The following is a 21,567-nucleotide window of genomic DNA, read 5'->3' as shown; positions in this document are numbered from 1 at the left end:
TGAGTTGTAGGGGATTGGGGTAGAATAATATAATGGTAATGCCTAGTCAGTGAATTGGTGAATTTTTCTTGGGAATAATTTGTAAGACACCATTGGTAGATGTTTCCCTTAGATCTACATGTGAGTAAATTTTATTGTGCATTTTAATCCGAGTTACACTTGAAGGCTTAAAAGTAGTCATAATGAGCAAAAACTGTATGATTGTTTAACAGCACTGAAACTGCTAGTCTGAGAAAAGTATCCAAATTAGTTTCAGTATTTCAGTTTCTGTAATTTATGCATAATTTATCAATAAAAATAGCCTATAATGACCAAATACTGTTTTATGATGACTTTATACCTTAAATGTTAGTAACTTCTTGAATTTGAAGATTTATCTTTTAAATTAGTTATGATGGAAAGAGAAGGGGTTTCGGGGAGGGGTGTAGGATAGGGGGTTGGGGGTTTGTGGCTGGGGTGGTTTGGTCTGGGGTGGGAATAAGGGAGTGGCTGTGTTGGGAGGGGGTTAGGGGATGGAGTGGGGGTGGGGATTAGAGGCTGAGATGGAATGTGTGTAGGGATTAGAGGCTGAGATGGAATGGGTGTGGGGATAAGAGGCTGAGATGGAGTGGGTGTGGGGAATAGAGGCTGAGATGGAGTGGGTGTGGGGATTAGAGGCTGAGATGGAGTAGGGGTGGGTATTTATAAGAGGCTGAGATGGAGTGGGGATGGGGATTAGAGGCTGACTGATGGAGTGGGTGTGGGGATTAGAGGCTGAGATGGAGTGGGGGTGGGGATAAGAGGCTGAGATGGAGTGGGGGTGGGGATTAGAGGCTGAGATAGAGTGGGGGTGGGGATTAAAGGCTGAGATAGAGTGGATGTGGGGATTAGAGGCTGAGATAGAGTGGATGTGGGGATTAGAGGCTGAGATGGAGTGGGGGTGGGGTTTAGAGGCTGAGATGGAGTGGATGTGGGGATTAGAGGCTGAGATGGAGTGGGGGTGGGGTTTAGAGGCTGAGATGGAGTGGATGTGGGGATTAGAGGCTGAGATAGAGTGGGGGTGGGGATGAGAGGCTGAGATGGAGTGGGTGTGGGGATTAGAGGCTGAGATGGAGTGGGGGTGGGGATGAGAGGCTGAGATGGAGTGGGGGTGGGGATGAGAGGCTGAGATGGCGTGGGGGTGGGGATGAGAGGCTGGGGATGGAGGAGATGAATATTGATATCTTCAGTATATTTTATATGACAGTTTGTAGTGGACTGACATGTTTGTATGTGTGATAGAGAAGTGTCCAAATCAAGCCCAGGGTAACTACCACATAAGTGGTAATATAGTAGTCAGTACATTGTGAATAGGGTCAAACATTACTGAACTTTAAGATGAAATCGTGTAAAATCGTGTTACACATAGTGATAATTTTAATTGACCTTACACACAAGCTGTGGTCTAACTTCTTATGTAGTTGTCAGGTTTGTTGATCTGGTATTGAATGTTTGACAGAGTCAAAACAACACAGAGAGAGAGAGAGAGGGAGGGAGAAAGAGATTTTACAAATAAAGTGTTAACTTGATACCAGTAAATAATTACTTGAGAGTAAACAATTTTTTATACATTGTATGTTGTATTTTTGCACATAGCCCGGGTTTTGCTACTTGAGTCCTTCATTGATAATAATTTTAAGTTCGATCTACATGTTCTATATACACTTTTTCCTTGTCAGGAGAATGTCACATTGAATAGTGTATATATATATAAATAAAGGAGGGCTGAAGATGAATCAAGCCTGAGTGCCTGAATTAGTGTCCCATTTGAGCTATAATTAAGGACGCATTGTTAGCTTGTACTGTAACAATATTTTGGTATATAAAGAGCAGATTTCTGTAGTTCAGTAGTTCCGCAGTGTTATATATATATTTGACCTTGGGAGGGGTCACATACTTCAGTGCTTCTGCATACTCTACACAGATGTTTCCCATTCAGACATTCCATATACTGACCTGTCATCAGCTAACAGAGGGGTGGATCCAGGAAATACTGTAGGGTGTAGCTCAGGTCAGTGAAGGAGGGATTTATTGAGTGATTTTGTTGATAACAGACTGTTAGGATTGATCTCTCATTGAATTACAAATACAATAATCAAGGGTTATAGTGTCAGTCAATCTTTTTATATTAAAAGTCAGTAGTAAATATATACTGTACGTGTACATAATTTGGCGTATTCAAAATTTAGCGCAATCACTGGGTATGGAGTTGTTGGCGAAATCATGAATTAGCGCTAATACATGTCCGTGCATTATATTGTATTTATAAATGATTTCTTAGCAGTATTCTTGAATTAGCGCATCGTTGTCTGCGCCAAAGCTGCTAAAATATGAAGCTAATGCCTTTTTAAGTACACATACAGTATTTCCGATCGAAATTTGTCCATTGTCTGTTGTTGTAAAGTTTCATCAAAACCACTGGGCTAATTTCAACCAAACTTGGCATAGAATATTCAAGTTTGTTCAAATGAAGGGACATGCCCCTTACAAAAGGGAGATAATCTAGAGGGCAAAAGCAAAGTCGAGTCACTTAAAAATCTTCTCAACAGCTGCTGGGCAAGAAAAGATGGGAATTATATGAGAACTTCTTAACAAAATATGAGAGTTCATATGATGCTATAAAATTAATATTTTGCAGGCTTGATCTGCTTACAAAATTAATAAGGAAGATAAAACAACAAAAATATAAGAAGTCTTGGAGATTTGAGCTTGATACCTTCAAGTTGATATTATTAGCCAATTTATCGTTAAATACAAAGGACATTACGTGGTCACCAGGGTGTGCTGTACCTGTTAACATGGTTAAGACTTGATTTCAAGGTGAATTTAAAGTAACAAATAAAGATTTTTCAAGTTTAAATCATGAAAGGCCAAAAAAAAAAAATAGTCTTCGTTCCTGCTACCAGTCTGAAAAAAATAGGGTAGGTAGGTAGGAAAATTATTTTATTTTATTTTTTTCCAAAGGCCTTTTTTTGGATATGAACTAATACAAGATCAAATTAAACTTGTCACAGGTCATTATTGTCTTTTAAAATTAAATTTCATCTCTTTTGATGCACAACTCAAGGGGTATTTTATGAAAGTCCATATTTAAAACTTAGAGAATTTCATGAAATGCTTGTATTGTGTTAATATAGAAATTGATTACGGTGATAGAACAATGAAATTCCGGAAATTCCCGATTTTTTTCGTCCAAAACTTTAAAAAAAACTTGAGGGTCGGGCACAAAAAAAATAGGGTCGGTTGGGTAGCAGGAAACAAGACTATTATTTTTTTTGGGCCAAATTAAGATTTAAAATAGATGAAAATAACCAATTCGAAGAACCTGAAACTGAACTGAAAATTTACAGAACCGACCGGACCGAAAGAATTTTGAAACTGTAACAGCCTACTATCTTTAGGTTTTATTTTCAGTGATATGTTCCATACCATTTGTTAGGTCAATGCTTTTATGCTAAATTTGACTAAGGAGTACTTTGTATAGCTGATCAAAACATTGGGTACGTGTGACCAGTCGATGGGATTAGGAGTGAAATGGTTCACTGCAGTATCTATTCACCGCGGTATTTTTTTCTCGATTTGATACACGGTGCAAAATCTTTAATTTTTGGTTCGGTTCATTTTTCGGTTGGGATCGTTATTCAGTCGGGTTTGGCATAAGGTAAAACACATTACTCAGTATAAATAAGTATAGAAAACGTAAATTTTTAAATGACTGATAGTTTGTAAAATAATTTTTGACAGTCAAATAATTCTAATCAATTTCTTTTAGTCAATTTGCAAATAAAAGTTTGTGAATTAAGTGACTAGATTTAGTAAAAGAAAGCATGAAACAAGGTTGAATTTGTTTCCTTCTATCAAAATGTATTGTATGGAAAAAAACGTACCGAGACAAAATTATACAATACGTATCGAACCGTGAAGAAGGTTACAGTATCGTTTCACCCCTAGACGGGATGCTTACTTGTCCTAGGCACCTGATCCCACCTCTGATTTGTCTGGGGTGCGTGTTTTTGTCCTATGTTTTGTTTACTGGATTTAGAAGGTTGATCACTTACTTGTCCTAGGCACCTGATCCCACCTCTGATTTGTCTGGGGTCCGTGTTTTTGTCCTCTGTTTTGTTTACTGGATTTAGGAGGTTGATCACTTACCTGTCCTAGGCACCTGATCCCACCTCTGGTTTGTCTGGGGTGCGTGTTTTTGTCCTCTGTTTTGTTTACTGGATTTAGAAGGTTGATCACTTACGTGTCCTAGGTACCTGATCCCACCTCTGATTTGTCTGGGGTCCGTGTTTTTGTCCTCTGTCTTGTTTACTGGATTTAGAAGGTTGATCACTTACGTGTCCTAGGCACCTGATCCCACCTCTGATTTGTCTGGGGTCCGTGTTTTTGTCCTCTGTTTTGTTTACTGGATTTAGAAGGTTGATCACTTACGTGTCCTAGGCACCTGATCCCACTTCTGATTTGTCTGGGGTGCGTGTTTTTGTCCTCTGTTTTGTTTACTGGATTTAGAAGGTTGATCACTTACGTGTCCTAGGCACCTGATCCCACCTCTGATTTGTCTGGGGTGCGTGTTTTTGTCCTCTGTTTTGTTTACTGGATTAGAAGGTTGATCACTTACGTGTCCTAGGCACCTGATCCCACCTCTGATTTCTCCGGGGTGCGTGTTTTTGTCCTCTGTTTTGTTTACTGGATTTAGAAGGTTGATCACTTACGTGTCCTAGGCACCTGATCCCACCTCTATTTTGTCTGGGGTGCGTGTTTTTGTCCTCTGTTTTGTTTACGGGATTTAGAAGGTTGATCACTTACGTGTTCTAGGCACCTGATCCCACCTCTGATTTGTCTGGGGTGCGTGTTTTTGTCCTCTGTTTTGTTTACTGGATTTAGAAGGTTGATCACTTACGTGTCCTAAGCACCTGATCCCACCTCTGATTTGTCTGGGGTGCGTGTTTTTGTCCTCTGTTTTGTTTACTGGATTTAGAAGGTTGATCACTTACTTGTCCTAGGCACCTGATACCACCTCTGATTTGTCTGGGGTGCGTGTTTTTGTCCTCTGTTTTGTTTACTGGATTTAGAAGGTTGATCACTTACTTGTCCTAGGCACCTGATCCCACCTCTGATTTGTCTGGGGTGCGTGTTTTTGTCCTCTGTTTTGTTTACTGGATTTAGAAGGTTGATCACTTACTTGTCCTAGGCACCTGATCCCACCTCTGATTTGTCTGGGGTCCGTGTTTTTGTCCTCTGTTTTGTTTACTGGATTTAGAAGGTTGATCACTTATGTGTCCTAGGCACCTGATCCCACCTCTGATTTGTCTGGGGTGCGTGTTTTTGTCCTCTGTTTTGTTTACTGGATTTAGAAGGTTGATCACTTCATTATCTTTACCTTTTACAATACACTAAAATAGTTACAAATGGAAAATCCAGAGATTTCTTTGTTTTGTTAGACATTCAAGGTGAATGATATTAACAACATGTTAATAAATTATTCTTATTTAATGACTTTGTCTAATTGTCTCTTGTTTGTTGAAAAGAAATTAATATAAGAAATGTAACTTTTTAATTTGGACATTCAATAGATATATATATCAACTTAGTACAAAAAGCAATGTTATTGACCTCGCAGTATTTATATGTGCCCAGTTGATATGCTTTTCTGTGAAGTTGATATATTTACGGATCGACCCCTTGTCTGGTGGGCTATATTTGAACAGCCAATCACTGTTTAAATCATTTTCTGTAAACAGTAGATGCTGTCCTTGTCTATAATATATGCCTCTTGGGAGGTCAGTATTTAGGTCTGCTAACTAGATTCTAATTGAAGATGCTATGATACATAACATGTACTCAAACTAATTTCATCAACTATTATAATAATGATTGAATCAATTAAAGACTTGAAATGTTTCCTTTTAAATGTCATGCTTGTTATAAATATTATATATATAATCATAGAAATGTAATTTCATTGTATAATATTCATTGGGTAAGAATTTGCTAATGAACATGATTAACAAAGAAACAACATTGGTTGTTTAAATTCGAATTTATGAGCTACGTGACATAACACATTGAATCGTAACCTGTATTTAAAAAATATGGTCTGTGACCTAAATGATTCACAGCTCTCAGCTACGATCACGAGTTATAGTAATTGATAAATGATTGATAATAAGAAAAAGAATGGCTTCATTTCAAATGAGATGTTCAAAATGTTTTAAAATCTCTTTCAATATAAATTACTCACTTTACAAATGTCAATTATTACATCAGTTAGATAATTAAAAGTTGTCAAATTTTTTAACAATAATATACATTTATTGACTGGGTTCGAGGGCAACATGCCTTTTGTGGGACCCAAGAACCAAACTGTTTGCCTGAGGAGTAAGCAGGTTAATATGTAATTTGTTCTGCAATGATTGCAACATGCAGTTATCATTGCATTAATGAAGAAAGAAAGAAAATTTATATCTGTATAAATTATTTGTATAAAGTGAGTGAAAGTGAGTAAAATGTTGTATTATTGGTATTTTAAACATAATTTAATTGTGGTTATAATGTGTATAGTTGATAGGATAGTAAAATAAGCTTGCGTCACAATTTGATAATTTCAAAAACAAATAAATCAATTTGCTTGACCTTACACTTGAAGTGACTTTTGAAGGTAAATTGTTTAATTTATTGATGGAAAAGAGAAGAAATAAATTTAATAGCTACTCAAGTTGTACAATCCAATTCTTAAATATTCTACCATTTGATAATTGAGCTCTGACTCACTGACTGGTATTTGCTGCGTTTACGTTTACAGCGATACAATATGCTGTAAAATGTGCAATTTGATTTGAACTGATAAAAATGTAAGCAAATCTGTGGTTGGTAAAAAGAGAATTCTAATATAAAGCTCCCAAACTTAATTAATTCACACATGTGAACTTGCTCTGAAGTTCTAAACCTTAGTAAAGATAATCTGGACCAATCAGTTTCATAATATCATATATTTCTTAATAGATTGTATGCTATAAAGAACCTTGGACTTTAAAGAGCCATATCAGCCTACACAGTAAATGCCCAGGGACTACTGTTGCATTTGCGTCAGATATTGCAATAAATTTCCCCATCTCTCCATTCTTAATGATATCACATATTAAATGTGTACATGTGATGTCATCGGCATCGAAAGCAAGTTTTTTGACTTGCCTAGATAACTGAGCGGTCTAGCATGCTGTTCCTGTACTGCTAGGAGACAGATTCCCTAGGTCGAGAGTTCAACCCCGGGCTCGGGCGGAAAGTGGGTATCCTATATATATATATATATATATATATATATATATATATATATATATATATATATATATATATATATATATATATATATATATTATTTTAATAACCCAAAAAAAGTAAAAAAATATTTTAAAAACTAGTTATAAGTTTGTGCCCATTATTGGAATTTAAGAGTGGCTGTTATTGTTTTTAAGTCTGTACTGCAATTATTACTTAGTTCTGTCACTGACAGACAATATGAATGACTCAGTGAGCATGCTGAGGTGATAATTAAGTCAATGTTTACAAACACTTAGTATATAAAGACCATCCTCTCTTGTATGTGGATAATTCTTATGCCATTTGGGGCCGCACCATTTTTATGTAGAAGAGTCAGTGTGAAATTTAATGAAAAACTGTGAAAGGTATATTAAGTAAGACATTGTGTACACATTTAATTCTCATTAATAGATTCCTTAAAAAAAGGGGGGGGGGGATGTATGTTTCAGTATGTTTATACTTGATCTGCTGTAGAATTCCTGAATTTGTTGTATTTATGATGTATGTTTTAAGTTGTGAATTTATAAATGATGATTTGGTAACTACTTTGTAGGAGGACATTGATTCTAGTTTGAGGAGATGATGGGTCGAGAGGAAACTGTGTCACAGTGAGGCGCTCGTGATGGAGTTTGGGGTGGCAGCCATCGAGAGGAAGTACTAACATGGCTATGTTACGCAGCGTTTTTGGTGGCTGTGTTTCTGACAGAAGTGCGGAGACAATGCGTCTTAAAAAGTAAGTCATCAATTGAATTATTCAAAATTTAACTCAGGGCTTATGTCTTAAAAGGTAAGTGATTTGTTGATTTTAAGAACTTGCATCTCCAAAAATAGTAATTCACAATTTATAAGGGATATTTGTCTGAAACAGAGAGCCTGGCTTAGATAATATTTGTTATCCAGGTTCAGTCAAGGGTTACAGGGATTTACCCTGGGTTTTATTCCATGCATCTTGAGGCTGAAGGGGTAAATAACGTTTTTATGTCCTCTGTAACCAAATAAATCCTTTGTAAACCCAAGTCTAAGCAATGGTGTTTCAAACTCGAGATAAGATTTACTATGTGCTGCAATGCATCATGACATCGTGTTAATTGCTTTTTGTGATAGTGAAACTATGCTTTGTGACATCATGTTATTTGCTTTTTGAGATAGAGAAACTATGCATCGTGAAGTCATGTTATTCACTTTTTGTGATAGTGAAACTATGCATTTATAATGACGTCATGTTATTTACCCCGAACTCAAGTTGGGTGTACAGAAATGAATACCTGGCTTACAAACCAGTCAAATCTCGTTACAAGCTACATAGGAAATAAAATGTGCTATTCACCCCTCCGAACATTTTTTATTGAAATGGTGATGCCAGTTTTGATTTCCTGCAAAATGATTGGTTTGGGACTTCTCCTACACTGAACAGTATCGGAAGTCTATACCCCAGGATTAAACCCTCAGAAATTATTATATACATCAGTGTAATAAAACACTTATCCACTGGCTGTAAGTGGGATCTTTCATCAAACCCTGATGACAGGAACCATTCCCCTTGGAGAAGCCTTCAGGGGAAAAGTTCCTACCACGGGTTTTATGAAAGAGCTATCTAACTCACAGCCAATGGATAAGTGTTTACTATTAATGTTTATCATGTATTCTACAATGGAAGTTTACTTCATGCTGGTCAGCATGTAGGACCGTCTAGCCGTCGACAAAATGAATGAAGAAGTAGGAGACGTGTTGATCTTTACATAACAAGGTGATGGCAGTTTTAATTGATGTATTTGAGTCATTATTAATACAATTTAATATATAAAATATAGAATGCATACATTATCATGAATTATTGATACAATTTATTGTATAAAATATAGAATGCACACATCATGAATTATTGATACAATTTAATATATAAGATATAGAAAGCACACATCGTGACTTGTTGATACAATATATAAAATATAGAATGCACATATTATCATGAATTATTGATACAGTTTAATATATAAAATAGAGAAAGCACACATCATGAATTATTGATACAATTTTAAAATATATAAAATATAGAATGCACACATTATCATGAATTATCAGATTATGAAAAGAAAGTGAATGTTTTAATAAAATATGGACACCTGTGTCAGGTTTAGAAAGTAGGATAGTACAATTTTATGAATACCCTTTCATAATCTAAGTGATAAACTCACAGTTGTTTGTATTTAGAGTTTTAGTAAAAGAGGTTTTAATGAAACCTATGGTGGTATTTGAGGTAGAAATATTTATAGCAATCTTGTATCACAAAAATATGGGTGGTGTATACTAGACTAAAAATATCTACTGAAGGGACTTTAAGGATTTTATAAGTCATCGTTTATGACAGAATTTCATTCAATACAGGGATTTACTAAAGGCAGGGTTGAATGCAAGGACTATACAATTGTTTTTGTTTTTTAAGTCACCCCAAATGAATTCAGAGCAACAGATTGTTATTAATTGCTATTGAACCTATGATCTTGTCCTCAAATGTTCTTGTGGATGGCTTGGACAATCTTTATGAAACTTTACAGAAATCAAGTTTTACTTTCCACATTTAATTTTTTTAAATTGACACAGCTGCCAAGGAGACAAACAAAATATTTTTCACTGACATTTTTCTGAGTAAATTTTGGATATGATGTTTCTGATTTAATTGTCATGTATATGCATCACTGTAACATCTAATTAAAAGAGATATTCATCTTCAGACAGGACATACTTTATCAGATGTTTTTTTTCTTGCAGACTGAAATTTGGTGCTCCAATCTCCACAGCTCTGAAGAATGGGTACCTCCCAATCCCTCTCATGGTTTGTTTGCTTGCTTTGTTAAGTTTATACCTGTCTGATAAAGTTATTAATGAATGGAGATAGATTTTGTACAAAACACTATCTACACTTCTTATCATTTTTTTTTAAGCTTTACCCGTTATGTAATTCACGAGGGAGGATTGAAATTGGAAGTAAGATAGGAAATATTGCATGATAAATTCCACGCAGGTTAAGATGTCACTGTTTTCTATGGAACTAGTATTTTGTTTAGTATTCTTTGGCTACCTGTTCTAATTCTAACCTGTTCTATAGATTATCGTCGGTCTTCTCATTTTCATAAGGAGTAAGAGTGTTTAGAATTAAGATATCATTTCAAGAGTTTAATTAGTATATGACATGAAGTTGGTCATGTGATGAAATTCCATTACATGTACTCCCTAAGGGCATTATAGTAGATTTGATCATGTGACCAACTTCATGTCATATGCAATGAAACTCCATAAAATGGTATTTTATTTCTCTTATGCATATTTCTATTAATTTTTGATTTGTGTTACAAAGAAAAATGTGAACTTTTTAGTCTTCATTATGGAAATGCAACTAACGTACATGTACGAACTTCAAGTGACATCAAAATTTAGACCTTCCAAATGTCTCGTGTGCATTGCTTTCGTTAGCAAGAAAGTGTGATCACGTGACCAACTTCATGTCAACAAATATTGAATCTCAATTTTGTTAGTGTTGTCATATAAGGAATTACATAAGCAAATGTAAATATTGTTCTATGCTTCTAAGCATAGACTTTTTAAATTAATCTTTTCTCCTTTTTAAATATGTTGTTTTGTCAAGTTTAATTTTTAAAGAATTTTTTATTTAAATAAATTGTTGAAAACAGGCTTACTGGCTAATTAATGTATTTCCTGTTTGATATAATAAAGCCATGGTGTAATCAGGGTAATATTGAAAAAAAAACTCAAACACTGTTATAAGAATACTAACATTAAAGGCACAGTTTTTGCAAATATCTTCAATCATAATAAGTCTCCTCTAAATTGCAATGGTTTAAATCAGTAATATGATCATCAGAACCTCTGGTGGTATATTTTGTATAAGGGAAAATACTGCCGATTTGATATTTTAATTCTGTGTTATGTTTGTAGGAACTTTTGGTGTATATTGCACATGAGGGAATGAACACTGCCGATTTGTTTCGCCGTCCAGGAAACCCCCGAGATACTCGACGAATTGTCAAACGAATGTCTGAAGGGAAACCAGTGATTTTCCAGAATTATAACCTGTACACCCTAACAACAGTTGTCAAGGTTAACTATCCTTTTAAATAATTATATCTTTGTCAAGAATTATTTTCAAATTTACAAATTTAATCAATTTCATGAATGATTTCTTTAAGTGAACAGTTGTAGGATAAAATTTCACAGTTTTGACCCCCCCCCCCCCCAAAAAAAAATTATTAAAAAAAAATTGTTGTAAATTTATGAACACCTACCTTTTCTATCATTATCCCCTTGCAATAAAGTTGGGTATAGCAAGTGGCTATGAGTGTTTGTGAGTGTTAATGTGGCTAAGGGAGTATTAATGCCCACCTGTTGTGAAATTTTCCCCCTTGATTACTTGTACTATATATACATAATATTTTCTGATTTTGCACTACTAGTTTAACTTAGAGAGGGGCATTCATGACCTACAGTCATTCCTGCTGGTAGGATTATATTTCTGTCTGTTAAATCAACTATATTTAGTTTGAATTTTCTCTGTATGTAATTTCTGTCTATTGTAGAAGTTTTTGTTGCGGATCCCTGATGGTATTTTTGGTAAAGAAGGGGAGGCCACTCTTTTGTCCGTTCTGTCACTTCAGCATAAGATGGAGCAGTACGAAGCTGTTCATGCGTAAATATCTTCTCTTGTTAATTTCTTTATTCAGAGATATATAAATAATAAATAAAGATATCAATATCATAGAAAAACTTCACACCTGAAATCTGTATTTATATCCTCCATGAAATGTTAAAAGATTAACAACAGTTTCATATTCAAACAACAGTATCACGTTCAAACATCAGTTTTCTGTTCTAATACCAGTACCGTGTTCAAACATCAGTATCATGTTTAAAAAACAGTATCACGTTCAAAAAACAGAATTGTGTTCAAACAACAGTATTGTGTTCAAACAGTGGTATTATGTTCAAACACAGTATCATGTTCAAACAACAATATCATGTTCAAACAACAGTATCATATTCAAACAGCAGTTTCATGTTCAAACAACAGTATCATGTTCAAACATCAGTTTTGTGTTCAAACAGTGGTATGTTCAAACAGTGTCATGTCCAAACAACATATCATGTTCAAACAGCAGTATCATGTTCAAACAACAGTATCATGTTCAAATAACAGTATTGTGTTCAAACAATAGTATTGTGTTCAAAAACAGTAGTTTCATGTTCAAACAGCAGTATCATGTTCAAACAACAGTATCATATTAATCTCTTCAACTTTGAAATCAGGTCCCAGGGAACCAATACTTCTTTCTCAAACCACAGAAATTAGACACTTAGAAAAATAAGTGATAATACGGTAACTGGAGTACATAAATTTTTTTTCAAGATTTAGAATTATTGTGAAATTAAATTATTGGCAAGGTAATATGGTTTATGAGGACATGGAAAAAGAAACAAAATCAGCATTTGACAAATTCTAATTACACAGTAAGTTGTGAGGTTTATGAGAGAAAGATTAAGAGAGGAAGCTGGGGCACTAAAAAACAAACTTCAAGGGTTAAAGGGTAATGGTGGTATGTCACGTATTAAAATAATCAAGAGATTAGCAGTGGGGATGGGGTGCTTCTTAGTAGTAGATTACTAGACATTAATATGGACTTGTTACATATTAGCATTTTGAATCTGAATAAAAATTAAAGTTAAATTAGTTAAGTTTAGTAATTAAATTTAGTAATGAAATTGAATTACATGAATATGTGCAAAAAAAAAGCTGCCATAAAGTACTGCAAGATCATATGTAAAAATATGCAAAAAACTTCTGTATACTTGGAGGGGGAGGGGGCAAAACTTCAACTTCCAATAAATTGTTGATTGGAAGGTAAAAATTAGACTGTCAAGTTCATAGTATGATTCATTGTTGTCCAGAGTTATAATGTTGTTCTGTTGTTTGGACAGATTCCTAACGTCACTAAGTCGCGGACATCAACAGTTGGTATCCCTCTTGTCCTGAATTATAATGTTGTTTTGTTGTTTGGACAGATTCCTAACGTCACTAAGTCGCGGACATCAACAGTTGGTATCACTCTTGTCCTGAATTATAATGTTGTTCTGTTGTTTGGACAGATTCCTAATGTCACTAAGTCGCAGACATCAACAGTTGGTATCACTCTTGTCCTGAATTATAATGTTGTTCTGTTGTTTGGACAGATTCCTAATGTCACTAAGTCGCAGACATCAACAGTTGGTATCATTCTTTTCCTGAATTATAATGTTGTTTTGTTGTTTGGACAGATTCCTAATGTCACTAAGTCGTGGACATCAACAGTTGGTATCACTCTTGTCCTGAATTATAATGTTGTTCTGTTGTTTGGACAGATTCCTAATGTCACTAAGTCGCGGACATCAACAGTTGGTATCATTCTTTTCCTGAATTATAATGTTGTTCTGTTGTTTGGACAGATTCCTAACGTCACTAAGTCGCGGACATCAACAGTTGGTATCCCTCTTGTTTGGTATCTGGTTCACCATGATCAACAACAGTCACGTTAATTTCATGACGACAGAGGCCTTGTCACGGAGTGTGGCGGGCAGTATGTTTCACTCGTGCGCCACAGATCCTGCTATGGTGGAACAAGCTAGCCAGGTGATGCAGATACTGATCGAGAACTTTGGTGTTGCCAGCATGTTTGGACAAGAAAACATCGAGTTCTTTGCCGAGACAACAAGGACAAGTATCCACATCAAAGAAAAATTCCGCTACCATTTCCAATATCCCCCCGAGGATATTCTACCAGGTAAGAAAAATTCCCCGAACATTCAACAGCTCCCTACCTGGAAAGCATTCGGCAAGGTAAGAAAAATTCCCCTACCACTCACCCCAGCCCCGCTACCCAGAGGGCATTCTGCAATGTAAGAAAAATTCAGGTATCAATTCCCTCCCCCCCACTTCCCTCCAGTGATTATTCTGCCAAGTAAGAAAAACTCCAGTGCCATTTACAGTACCCCCTCCCCCCCCCCCCCCCCCAACCACTGCCCAGAGGATATTCTGCCAGTTAAAAAAGAGCAGGCATTGATTTAAGCAATGACTGAGGAGGGCCGAGGGGTATTATCTTAAAAAAAGAAAGATGTAAGGAAATCTTTTTTCTCTGTCATACCTGATTTTGTCGTTGTACTTCAAAGTCTCTGTGATTCTTCTGATTTTAATAAATAACTTTATATAATGTAAGGCCAGTAATCTGAAAAATCTCAACAAAAAATAAGAAAATTAATCTGATAAATTTCATCATAATAATGTAAAAAATTTGATTTAATTGATCACATCACAATTTACAAACATATATCTCATAAATCGCAACATATTTTATGTGATACATCACAGGGTAATGTGAGACAATTTGTTAAGTAACATCAGAATGTAAACATTTCAATTGATGAATTACATCACAATGTACTAGGACAATTTGATGGATCACAATATTCAACTAGTAACATGTATCTGATAGGTGTTTTGAATTTCTATCAATAAACACCTTTTTATTTATTTCTTCTTATTTTTTGAATTTGCATGTAAATATTTTCTTTTTTAAATACTATTAAGTTCCTTACATAACTTTTGTCATCAGAAAGTGTAACAGATTTAATTTTTCCTGTGTTATTAATTTTCCCTTTGTTGTGTAATGTAGACCCTTTGTTAAATAATTACTAATAGTTTTGTTTTTAGTTAATGTTTGCATGTTCTTTGCATGTTGTGTAGGGAGAGAGGCGTTAAAATGGTTTTGTTTGTACCTGTGTTATGAGGCACGGGACAAAAAGTTCCATCCTATACAAGACGGTAAGACTGATACTAGGTACAACTTAACTTCCATCCTATTAAAGACTGATATTGGGTACAACTTAACATCCATGCTATAAAAGACTGATACTTAGTACAGCTTAACTTGTACCTGCTCTGTGTGGTTGCTATGTGTGGTTGCTAAGCTTCTGCTTTATCATCCTACCTTTATTAGTCTGCTGCATAAGTTGTTTTAACTTCTGAGATCAGCTTGGCAATGCATTTCTTTTTAAAGCAAAAGTACAGTTGAACTTCGGTATTTCGAACACCAATATTTCGAATACCTTAAATATGTTGAAGTGATTTGGAAGTCTTGTCCATTTATTCTTTTAGTATTTTACTCTCAACATCTTGAATCCTTGGATATCTCAAAGATTTTTTCTTGGTCCCATTGATGTTCGAGATAACAAGGTTTGACTGTAGTTGATAAATTATGGTTACACTCAGTACTTGGTGAACAGTTTCATCCATTACAGGCTTGTTAATCTTATCTGTAAAGCTTACATCTTGTAAACAGCCTTCTTCTGAATCATGTGTATTTTCAGATGTAATCAAATAGAATTCATCATCATCTGCATCATGTTACAGTAAAACACTCTTATAATGAAGTGCAAGGGATGGATTTTGTTGCTTCATTATAAGCATAATTTGTTATATCAGTTTCCAATATATTTTAATGTCACAGGGAATGAAAATCACTTCGCTATTAGCATCAATTCATTATAAGCATGTTCGCTATAAGAGTGTTTTACTGTACACATTTCACCTTGTCTGTGCTGATCATTGTAGTCCAAGAGTGAACAGTTCTCAGAGGAAGCATATTCTCACAGCCACTTAGAGTGAAAAGTTCTCATGGAAAACATTTTAGCACAGCCACTAAGAGTCCACTGATGACAAGAGAGAGAGAGAGAGAATCACAATATTTAAGCTATTAAATTTCAGCATCAATATGCATTTCTGTAGACAAAATTCCAAATAAGTGAAACACTTGATAAAGCTGTGAATTTCTCCTTTTTAGCAATTTCAGAGGAAGGTTTTTACGAATCGTCACGGAGACAAGACCATGCGGAGGACATGATGGAGATGGTCGACCAGTCCCCAGATTTACGTCATTATCTCAGTCCCCGCGGCGATGGAGAATCGGCCACTCGACAACTCGCAGCCTCCACCATCTCAGCCCCAGAAGTGTCCCTTGTACCCTCCCCCGGAGTCATCAGTAAAGTAGGTCAAAATCTTCATCAGAAAGTAGGTCAAATTTCTCCATCAGTAAATTGGCTGTTATATTGCCAATTTCTTCCATGTCATAGACCACACACCTTTTCTTTAAAATTTACTGAAAAATATGAATATAAGCATGTTCTTGAATGTTGGAGATATGTTGCTGAGTGCAGACAGTCAAACCCAAAACATTAAGTTCATAGCAGAAAAGAAAACAAGAGTATTCAAAGGAATTCAGTTTAGAGTGTTATTTTTCTGAAACTTTGTTATCCAGTTCTAAATTATTTTATCAAAAAAGATTAAAATAATAAAAAATAATTATATTCTCTGAATTTGCATCTTTTATCACTAAATGATATCAGCACTGTTTTAAAACAAAGAATAGGCTAATGGTATTCTAGTATACATCAACAGTTAAGACTGATTTAATTGATCTGGTGATTTTTTTTTTAATTGTAAATGTGAAACTGAGTGATAATGATAAAATTTTCCCTTCAGAGACCAAAGTCGCTGGAGGAGAACTTGAATGACATAGAGGAACCTCTGCAGCCTCGGCCAAGCTTAAGCAGATTTAATTCAGTGAAGCGTAAACAATTGGAGAGACTTCGTCAGCGTTCAGACTGGTTTTTAGGACCAAATACCAACAATCAGGGGTCATTACCATTATCACCAGATCAAAGTTCCCACTCGGACTCCAGAGCTTCGTACAACACAGACAAACTTCACAAAAAAATGTCAGGGAATTCTGTGACTAAAGCCTCTTCTGAGGGCACGGCCCTCGACTTTGCTTCATCCGATGCTGATAGTGTGTTTTCAGATCGAAGCGAGTCACCAGCCTCAGAACCATTGCCTACGCCCAGTGTGACAATAACTCGTGACATCATCCACAGTGACACGATCACTGATGTCTCCATGGCTGAGGGCGACATCACCATGGAGGAAATGGCGCCGCGGAAGGACAGCGATGGGGAAATATGTGGCTCCGAGTACTGCTTTTTTGTTGTAGAGCATAATTACGGTGACAAAGGATCCTAGCAACTGGAAATCCTCCGATCCAACAAGCAGCTAAATCCATGTCACCAGATACATTGCAATATTTGTTTTTGTTTTTATATATTTGTGTATTGATTGAGAAACAATGACTTAAATTTAATGCACATTATGTGAGAGAAAGTCGGTATCTGTGGTCAATGTATGTAGTTGTTGTGAACTTCTTGAAATTTTTTCTTATACATTGTATGTTTAAATTCACCCTTGATTTTTAAAGGGACAAATTTGTATGGATCAAAAGGTTTTTCACTTGTGAGGCAAGGGCTGTACAGGGGTATAATAATTGTATACTTTGTTGTCGCCTAACTCTGGTCTTATTTTTATAAATAATGATGTTGTACATGTCGCTCAGAAAGCAGTTTTTTGCCTCATGTTTTGTTTTGTTTTACACTTATGTTCAAGAGAACGAGATAAAATAAGAAACTTTCCATTTCCCTACATATATAGTATTTTGCTAGGTTCCTTTATTTTTCGTAGATAAAATTTTTAAGAAATGCACGTCCATTGATGACAGATCAGGGTTAGAAGTTTTATTTCCTCTCATACGACTAACACCAGCACTGATATACTTTCACAAATTAGCAATTGATGTTACTATTTTTTAACTTCATAACATCTGGAGTTGAGGGTCCAATGTAGAAACCTTGCCTTAACACATCATTATAGAGAAACATACACATTTAACTAATTACTTGTAATAAAGACATACACATCTGAGTACTATGCATTTTTTTGACACTGCTTTGAGATCGTTTTATTTATAGACTTCTGGGAGTATTCAGGTCAGAAATATACATATTATTGCAAATTTTTCTTGAATTCTGCAATTTTCTGGGGTACATTTTTTTTTACATAGCTTAATTTTTTTTTAGTATTTTAATCCTTAGATTTTATGAAAAAGAACATATTCGGAAAACTAAAAGTTGTGAGATAATTTTTTTTTAAATAATTTACCTTTACCATTCATTCTCAGAGCTATTCATAGGTCCTTATGTTAGTTAAATTCTCTTTTCCATATATATTATGATGTGTCACATAACACATGAAATATATGTTTGTTCAACATGCTGACCATATTTGCTATTTACTATAAGAAATTTAAGAAAAATGTAAAATCTATCATCCAACTTTGTGATGTCAGTGAACATTTTTTCTCTTGCATGAGTTAATGACAGCTTTTTAATCAAAATTGACTTTTGAGATTTTAAAATTGTTGTACTTTGAATTCATACACTTTTCTCTAACAGTGGACTATCTGACCTTATTCCTGATGCCAACATTTAAAATTTTTTGTTTGATGTACTCCAACCCACATTTTTGAGAGATTTTGGGAGAGGACTAAGTTTTTAGAACTTGTGTCCAGTCCCTTTGACATATTGTCAATAAAATATATTCAAAACAAACCCACATTTTTGGAAGTGGATAGGTAGATATTTTTTTATTATTATCAAACACATTGATAATCACAGTCTTGAAATTTAATGACGTTTCCATTAGATACAGGACAACTAGACAGATGTTTTATTTATTGTTTTATTAATGTTCAATTTGAAAAAAAAACACTTTGAGAAATGATAAGCCTCAACTTATGGACAATCTGTATTTTCATAGAAATAAAATATACAGTACTGAAAAAAGGATTGGGTCTGTCAGAGTACATCAAGCAAATTATTTTGTATTGTTGTCTTGAATGCTGAATATTACTTTAACTGACTATGATCTGCCTAATTATTTAAATTTTTCAATATATAAAAATAGTTATGCAAGGGTTGATGCTTCCTAAATGTACTTTTAGGATTACTGTTAGCTTAAGTGTAAAATATTATCAAATGGACTTTTTTGTTTTTGCTTTAAAGTGCCTCAGAGAATAATCAGAGTAAAACTGTAAACAGAATTAGAATGCCAACCTGTAACATGTATATTACAAAATCCGTGTTGACCAACCATTGGTAGAGAATTCCAAATTCACGAACAATTTAGAAGTACAATTGTTTCCTGTTTTCTTTTTAAACAATCCAAAGACAAAAATAAAAACTCCTAACATCTGATAATTGATATTTACTGGTAGGTAAATGTGTGTTACAATTAATGTTTACCGGCCCCTCTGAAGTGTCTCATGTAATGTTACTAGTTTGTTAATTTGTTATTTGCTTTTAATTTTCATTATCTTGCTTGTTTTTTTTTATTCCATTTCCAGTCTAGTCCCTAACTTTGTATAATATGATTGTATGGATTTAACATTGTAAAGAGGGGAGTATTATGAAGCTCCCTAGTAGATACATCATTATTATGTATGTCTGTTTTTACTAAGAATGGGAAGGAGTAATTTTTCTATTCTGTATTAGACTAAGTGCAATTGGAGGATGTCTACATATGTACAGAATTTTACATTGATAATTCCTGTCAAGTTCAACAACCCTGTTTTCAGAAGCAGTCATGATTTTCAGCATTTTCTAAAGAAAAAAGTATAAGGTATGGTTAGAGCTCACTTAGGCCCTATAGTTTATATAAAACATGAACTATCTTAGACATTGGTTATATTCAAAATCAAATTTTAAAGAAGAAATAATTATTTTTTTTAAAACAAACTTCAGCAGTTATTACATAATTATGGTGTTATAGGAACAATATTGTAAGCCATTTTGTTTTTAAAAACGAAAAGTTTTCACAAGTATAATTTTTACTCTCCAAGTCTCTTCATATATAGTTTATATAATTATGTCCCCCCTGTGCAATATGAAGATGTATGATAAATTTCGTAGGAAACACCTCTACTAATTCTCAGACTAGTTATCTGTTTTTCCTGGTACTTCATAATTATCTGGTACTGCTTCTTTTAAATACAAAAGAAAAGAGAAGTGAGGCAGAATATTTTCCCATACTTCTAAAGTAGAAAAAGAAACGGTGCATACTTTAGAAAAGGAAAAAATCACAAGTTATGATTTGCATACTGTAGATATAATATTCAAGTAAATTCAGACTTAATTTGACAAGAACCTGTACCTGCTTGTTCATATTTAATACAGAAAGAAAAGTGTGATATCACAGTGTAGGTCTATTGGACTGTCCAAAAAGTGTGATGTCACAGTCTTAGGTCTATTGGACTGTCCAAAAAGTGTGATATCACAGTTTATTGGTCTGACCTTGAACTAGTACTCTCCAAAGTGGCCAGACCTATGGTTAAAAACGGGAAAAAAAAAGAAGGAAATATGGACATTTGACTAGAGCATATTCTTCAGTGCCCTTTGCAGTGGCTAAAACCCCAATGTATACTCATATCAAATCATTATCATATGAGTGTTTATTATAAATTATTTTTTTCTAAGCATCAACAGCAAGGGAGACAGAGGGCTCCAACCATACCTTATTCCTTTCATACAATGTGCAATTTTATTTGTATCCTGTCTCAATTTATTTATTGAAATAGATGTAAGTTATGTATAGCTTGGAGTAAAGTATGTATGAACCATATTACTAATGTTTATTTGTGTATAAAAATTGCTCCAAAATTAGATGAGTTCCCTAATGTATTTTAAATTAGGGTTTTCTTCTTAATGGCTGCTTGCGTTATACCCTTTTCTGTGTTCTTGGAATTAAAACTTTATTGAGTTTTATCAGACTTTTATGTGTTCGTTAATTGTGGACAAGACCGTCACGGTAGCACAGTCAGTAGAGCGCTTACTCCGCGATCGGAAGGTCTTGAGGTCGAATCTCGGCTGGGACTGACCTAAGTCGATAAAAAATAGCAACTGTTCCTTCGCCAAGCGTTCGACACTTTGAAATTGCGGGTACTTCGGGTGAGACCGAGGCCCCGTGTCACGACAGGCGTTGGCACAATAAAGATCCCTCACTGCTCAAGTGCCGAGTAAAGGTCTAAATTTGAAGTCCTTCAGCGGTATTTGGTGACGTTTCTTTATCAGTGAAAAAATCTCGAATGGGACGTTAAACAGCATGCAATCTATGAATTAATTCTGGACAATGAAGTATAAATGTACTGTTTTTCACATCAACGAGGGTTGCTCCAAAAGCAATGTCAATCTGCTGTAAAATCTTTAATAATCGAAAATCAAAATTTGACATACTTATACCCCTATTTA

At 34.7% G+C, this 21,567-nt stretch overlaps 2 protein-coding genes across 4 annotated transcripts in view; one reads left to right on the top strand and one right to left on the bottom strand.

Annotated features, from left to right (window-relative positions):
* The window catches only part of LOC133185185 (uncharacterized), a 35,831-nt gene extending 14,749 nt beyond the window's left edge, over positions 1-21,082 (top strand). Inside the window, exons 2-10 of one of the 3 annotated variants that reach the window (XR_009720882.1) lie at positions 7,892-8,071; positions 10,108-10,171; positions 11,293-11,454; positions 11,931-12,040; positions 13,831-14,165; positions 15,125-15,202; positions 16,221-16,423; positions 16,919-20,523; positions 20,565-21,082. Coding sequence is in view for 2 of the 3 variants with exons in the window: in XM_061320274.1 (XP_061176258.1) it covers positions 8,001-8,071; positions 10,108-10,171; positions 11,293-11,454; positions 11,931-12,040; positions 13,831-14,165; positions 15,125-15,202; positions 16,221-16,423; positions 16,919-17,455 (1,560 nt within the window). In the remaining variant the exon portion in view is untranslated. Of the gene's footprint in view, positions 1-7,891; positions 8,072-10,107; positions 10,172-11,292; positions 11,455-11,930; positions 12,041-13,830; positions 14,166-15,124; positions 15,203-16,220; positions 16,424-16,918 lie in introns of all 3 variants that reach the window. The other 2 variants (XM_061320274.1, XM_061320275.1) reach the window with 2 other exon arrangements.
* On the bottom strand, positions 349-8,002 carry LOC133185664 (uncharacterized). The gene is made up of 7 exons (XM_061320972.1): positions 7,885-8,002; positions 5,321-5,401; positions 4,922-5,083; positions 4,453-4,707; positions 4,171-4,238; positions 727-1,173; positions 349-627 (listed from the first exon to the last, which is right to left on the bottom strand). The coding sequence occupies exons 1-7, from the start codon at positions 8,000-8,002 to the stop codon at positions 349-351; spliced, it is 1,410 nt and encodes a 469-aa protein (XP_061176956.1).
* Positions 21,083-21,567: the final 485 nt, after the last annotated feature.

This window comes from Saccostrea echinata, unplaced genomic scaffold, assembly GCF_033153115.1.
Source record: "Saccostrea echinata isolate AGI-Se365-2 ecotype Australia unplaced genomic scaffold, CSIRO_AGI_Sech_v1 ptg000012l, whole genome shotgun sequence".
Taxonomy (NCBI): domain Eukaryota; kingdom Metazoa; phylum Mollusca; class Bivalvia; order Ostreida; family Ostreidae; genus Saccostrea; species Saccostrea echinata.
This window is presented reverse-complemented; position numbering and strand designations above follow the sequence as displayed.

Coding starts and splice junctions, on each gene's coding strand:
- LOC133185664 (XM_061320972.1), bottom strand. CDS start 8,002: ATGTTAGTACTTCCTCTCGATGGCTGCCACCCCAAACTCCATCACGAG. Junction 1,174..4,170: donor GGATCAGGTGCCTAGGACAG/GTAAGTGATCAA, acceptor CTCCATCCCCAG/CCTCTCATCCCCACCCCCAC. Junction 628..726: donor TCCCCACACCCACTCCATCA/GTCAGCCTCTAA, acceptor ACTCCATCTCAG/CCTCTATTCCCCACACCCAC.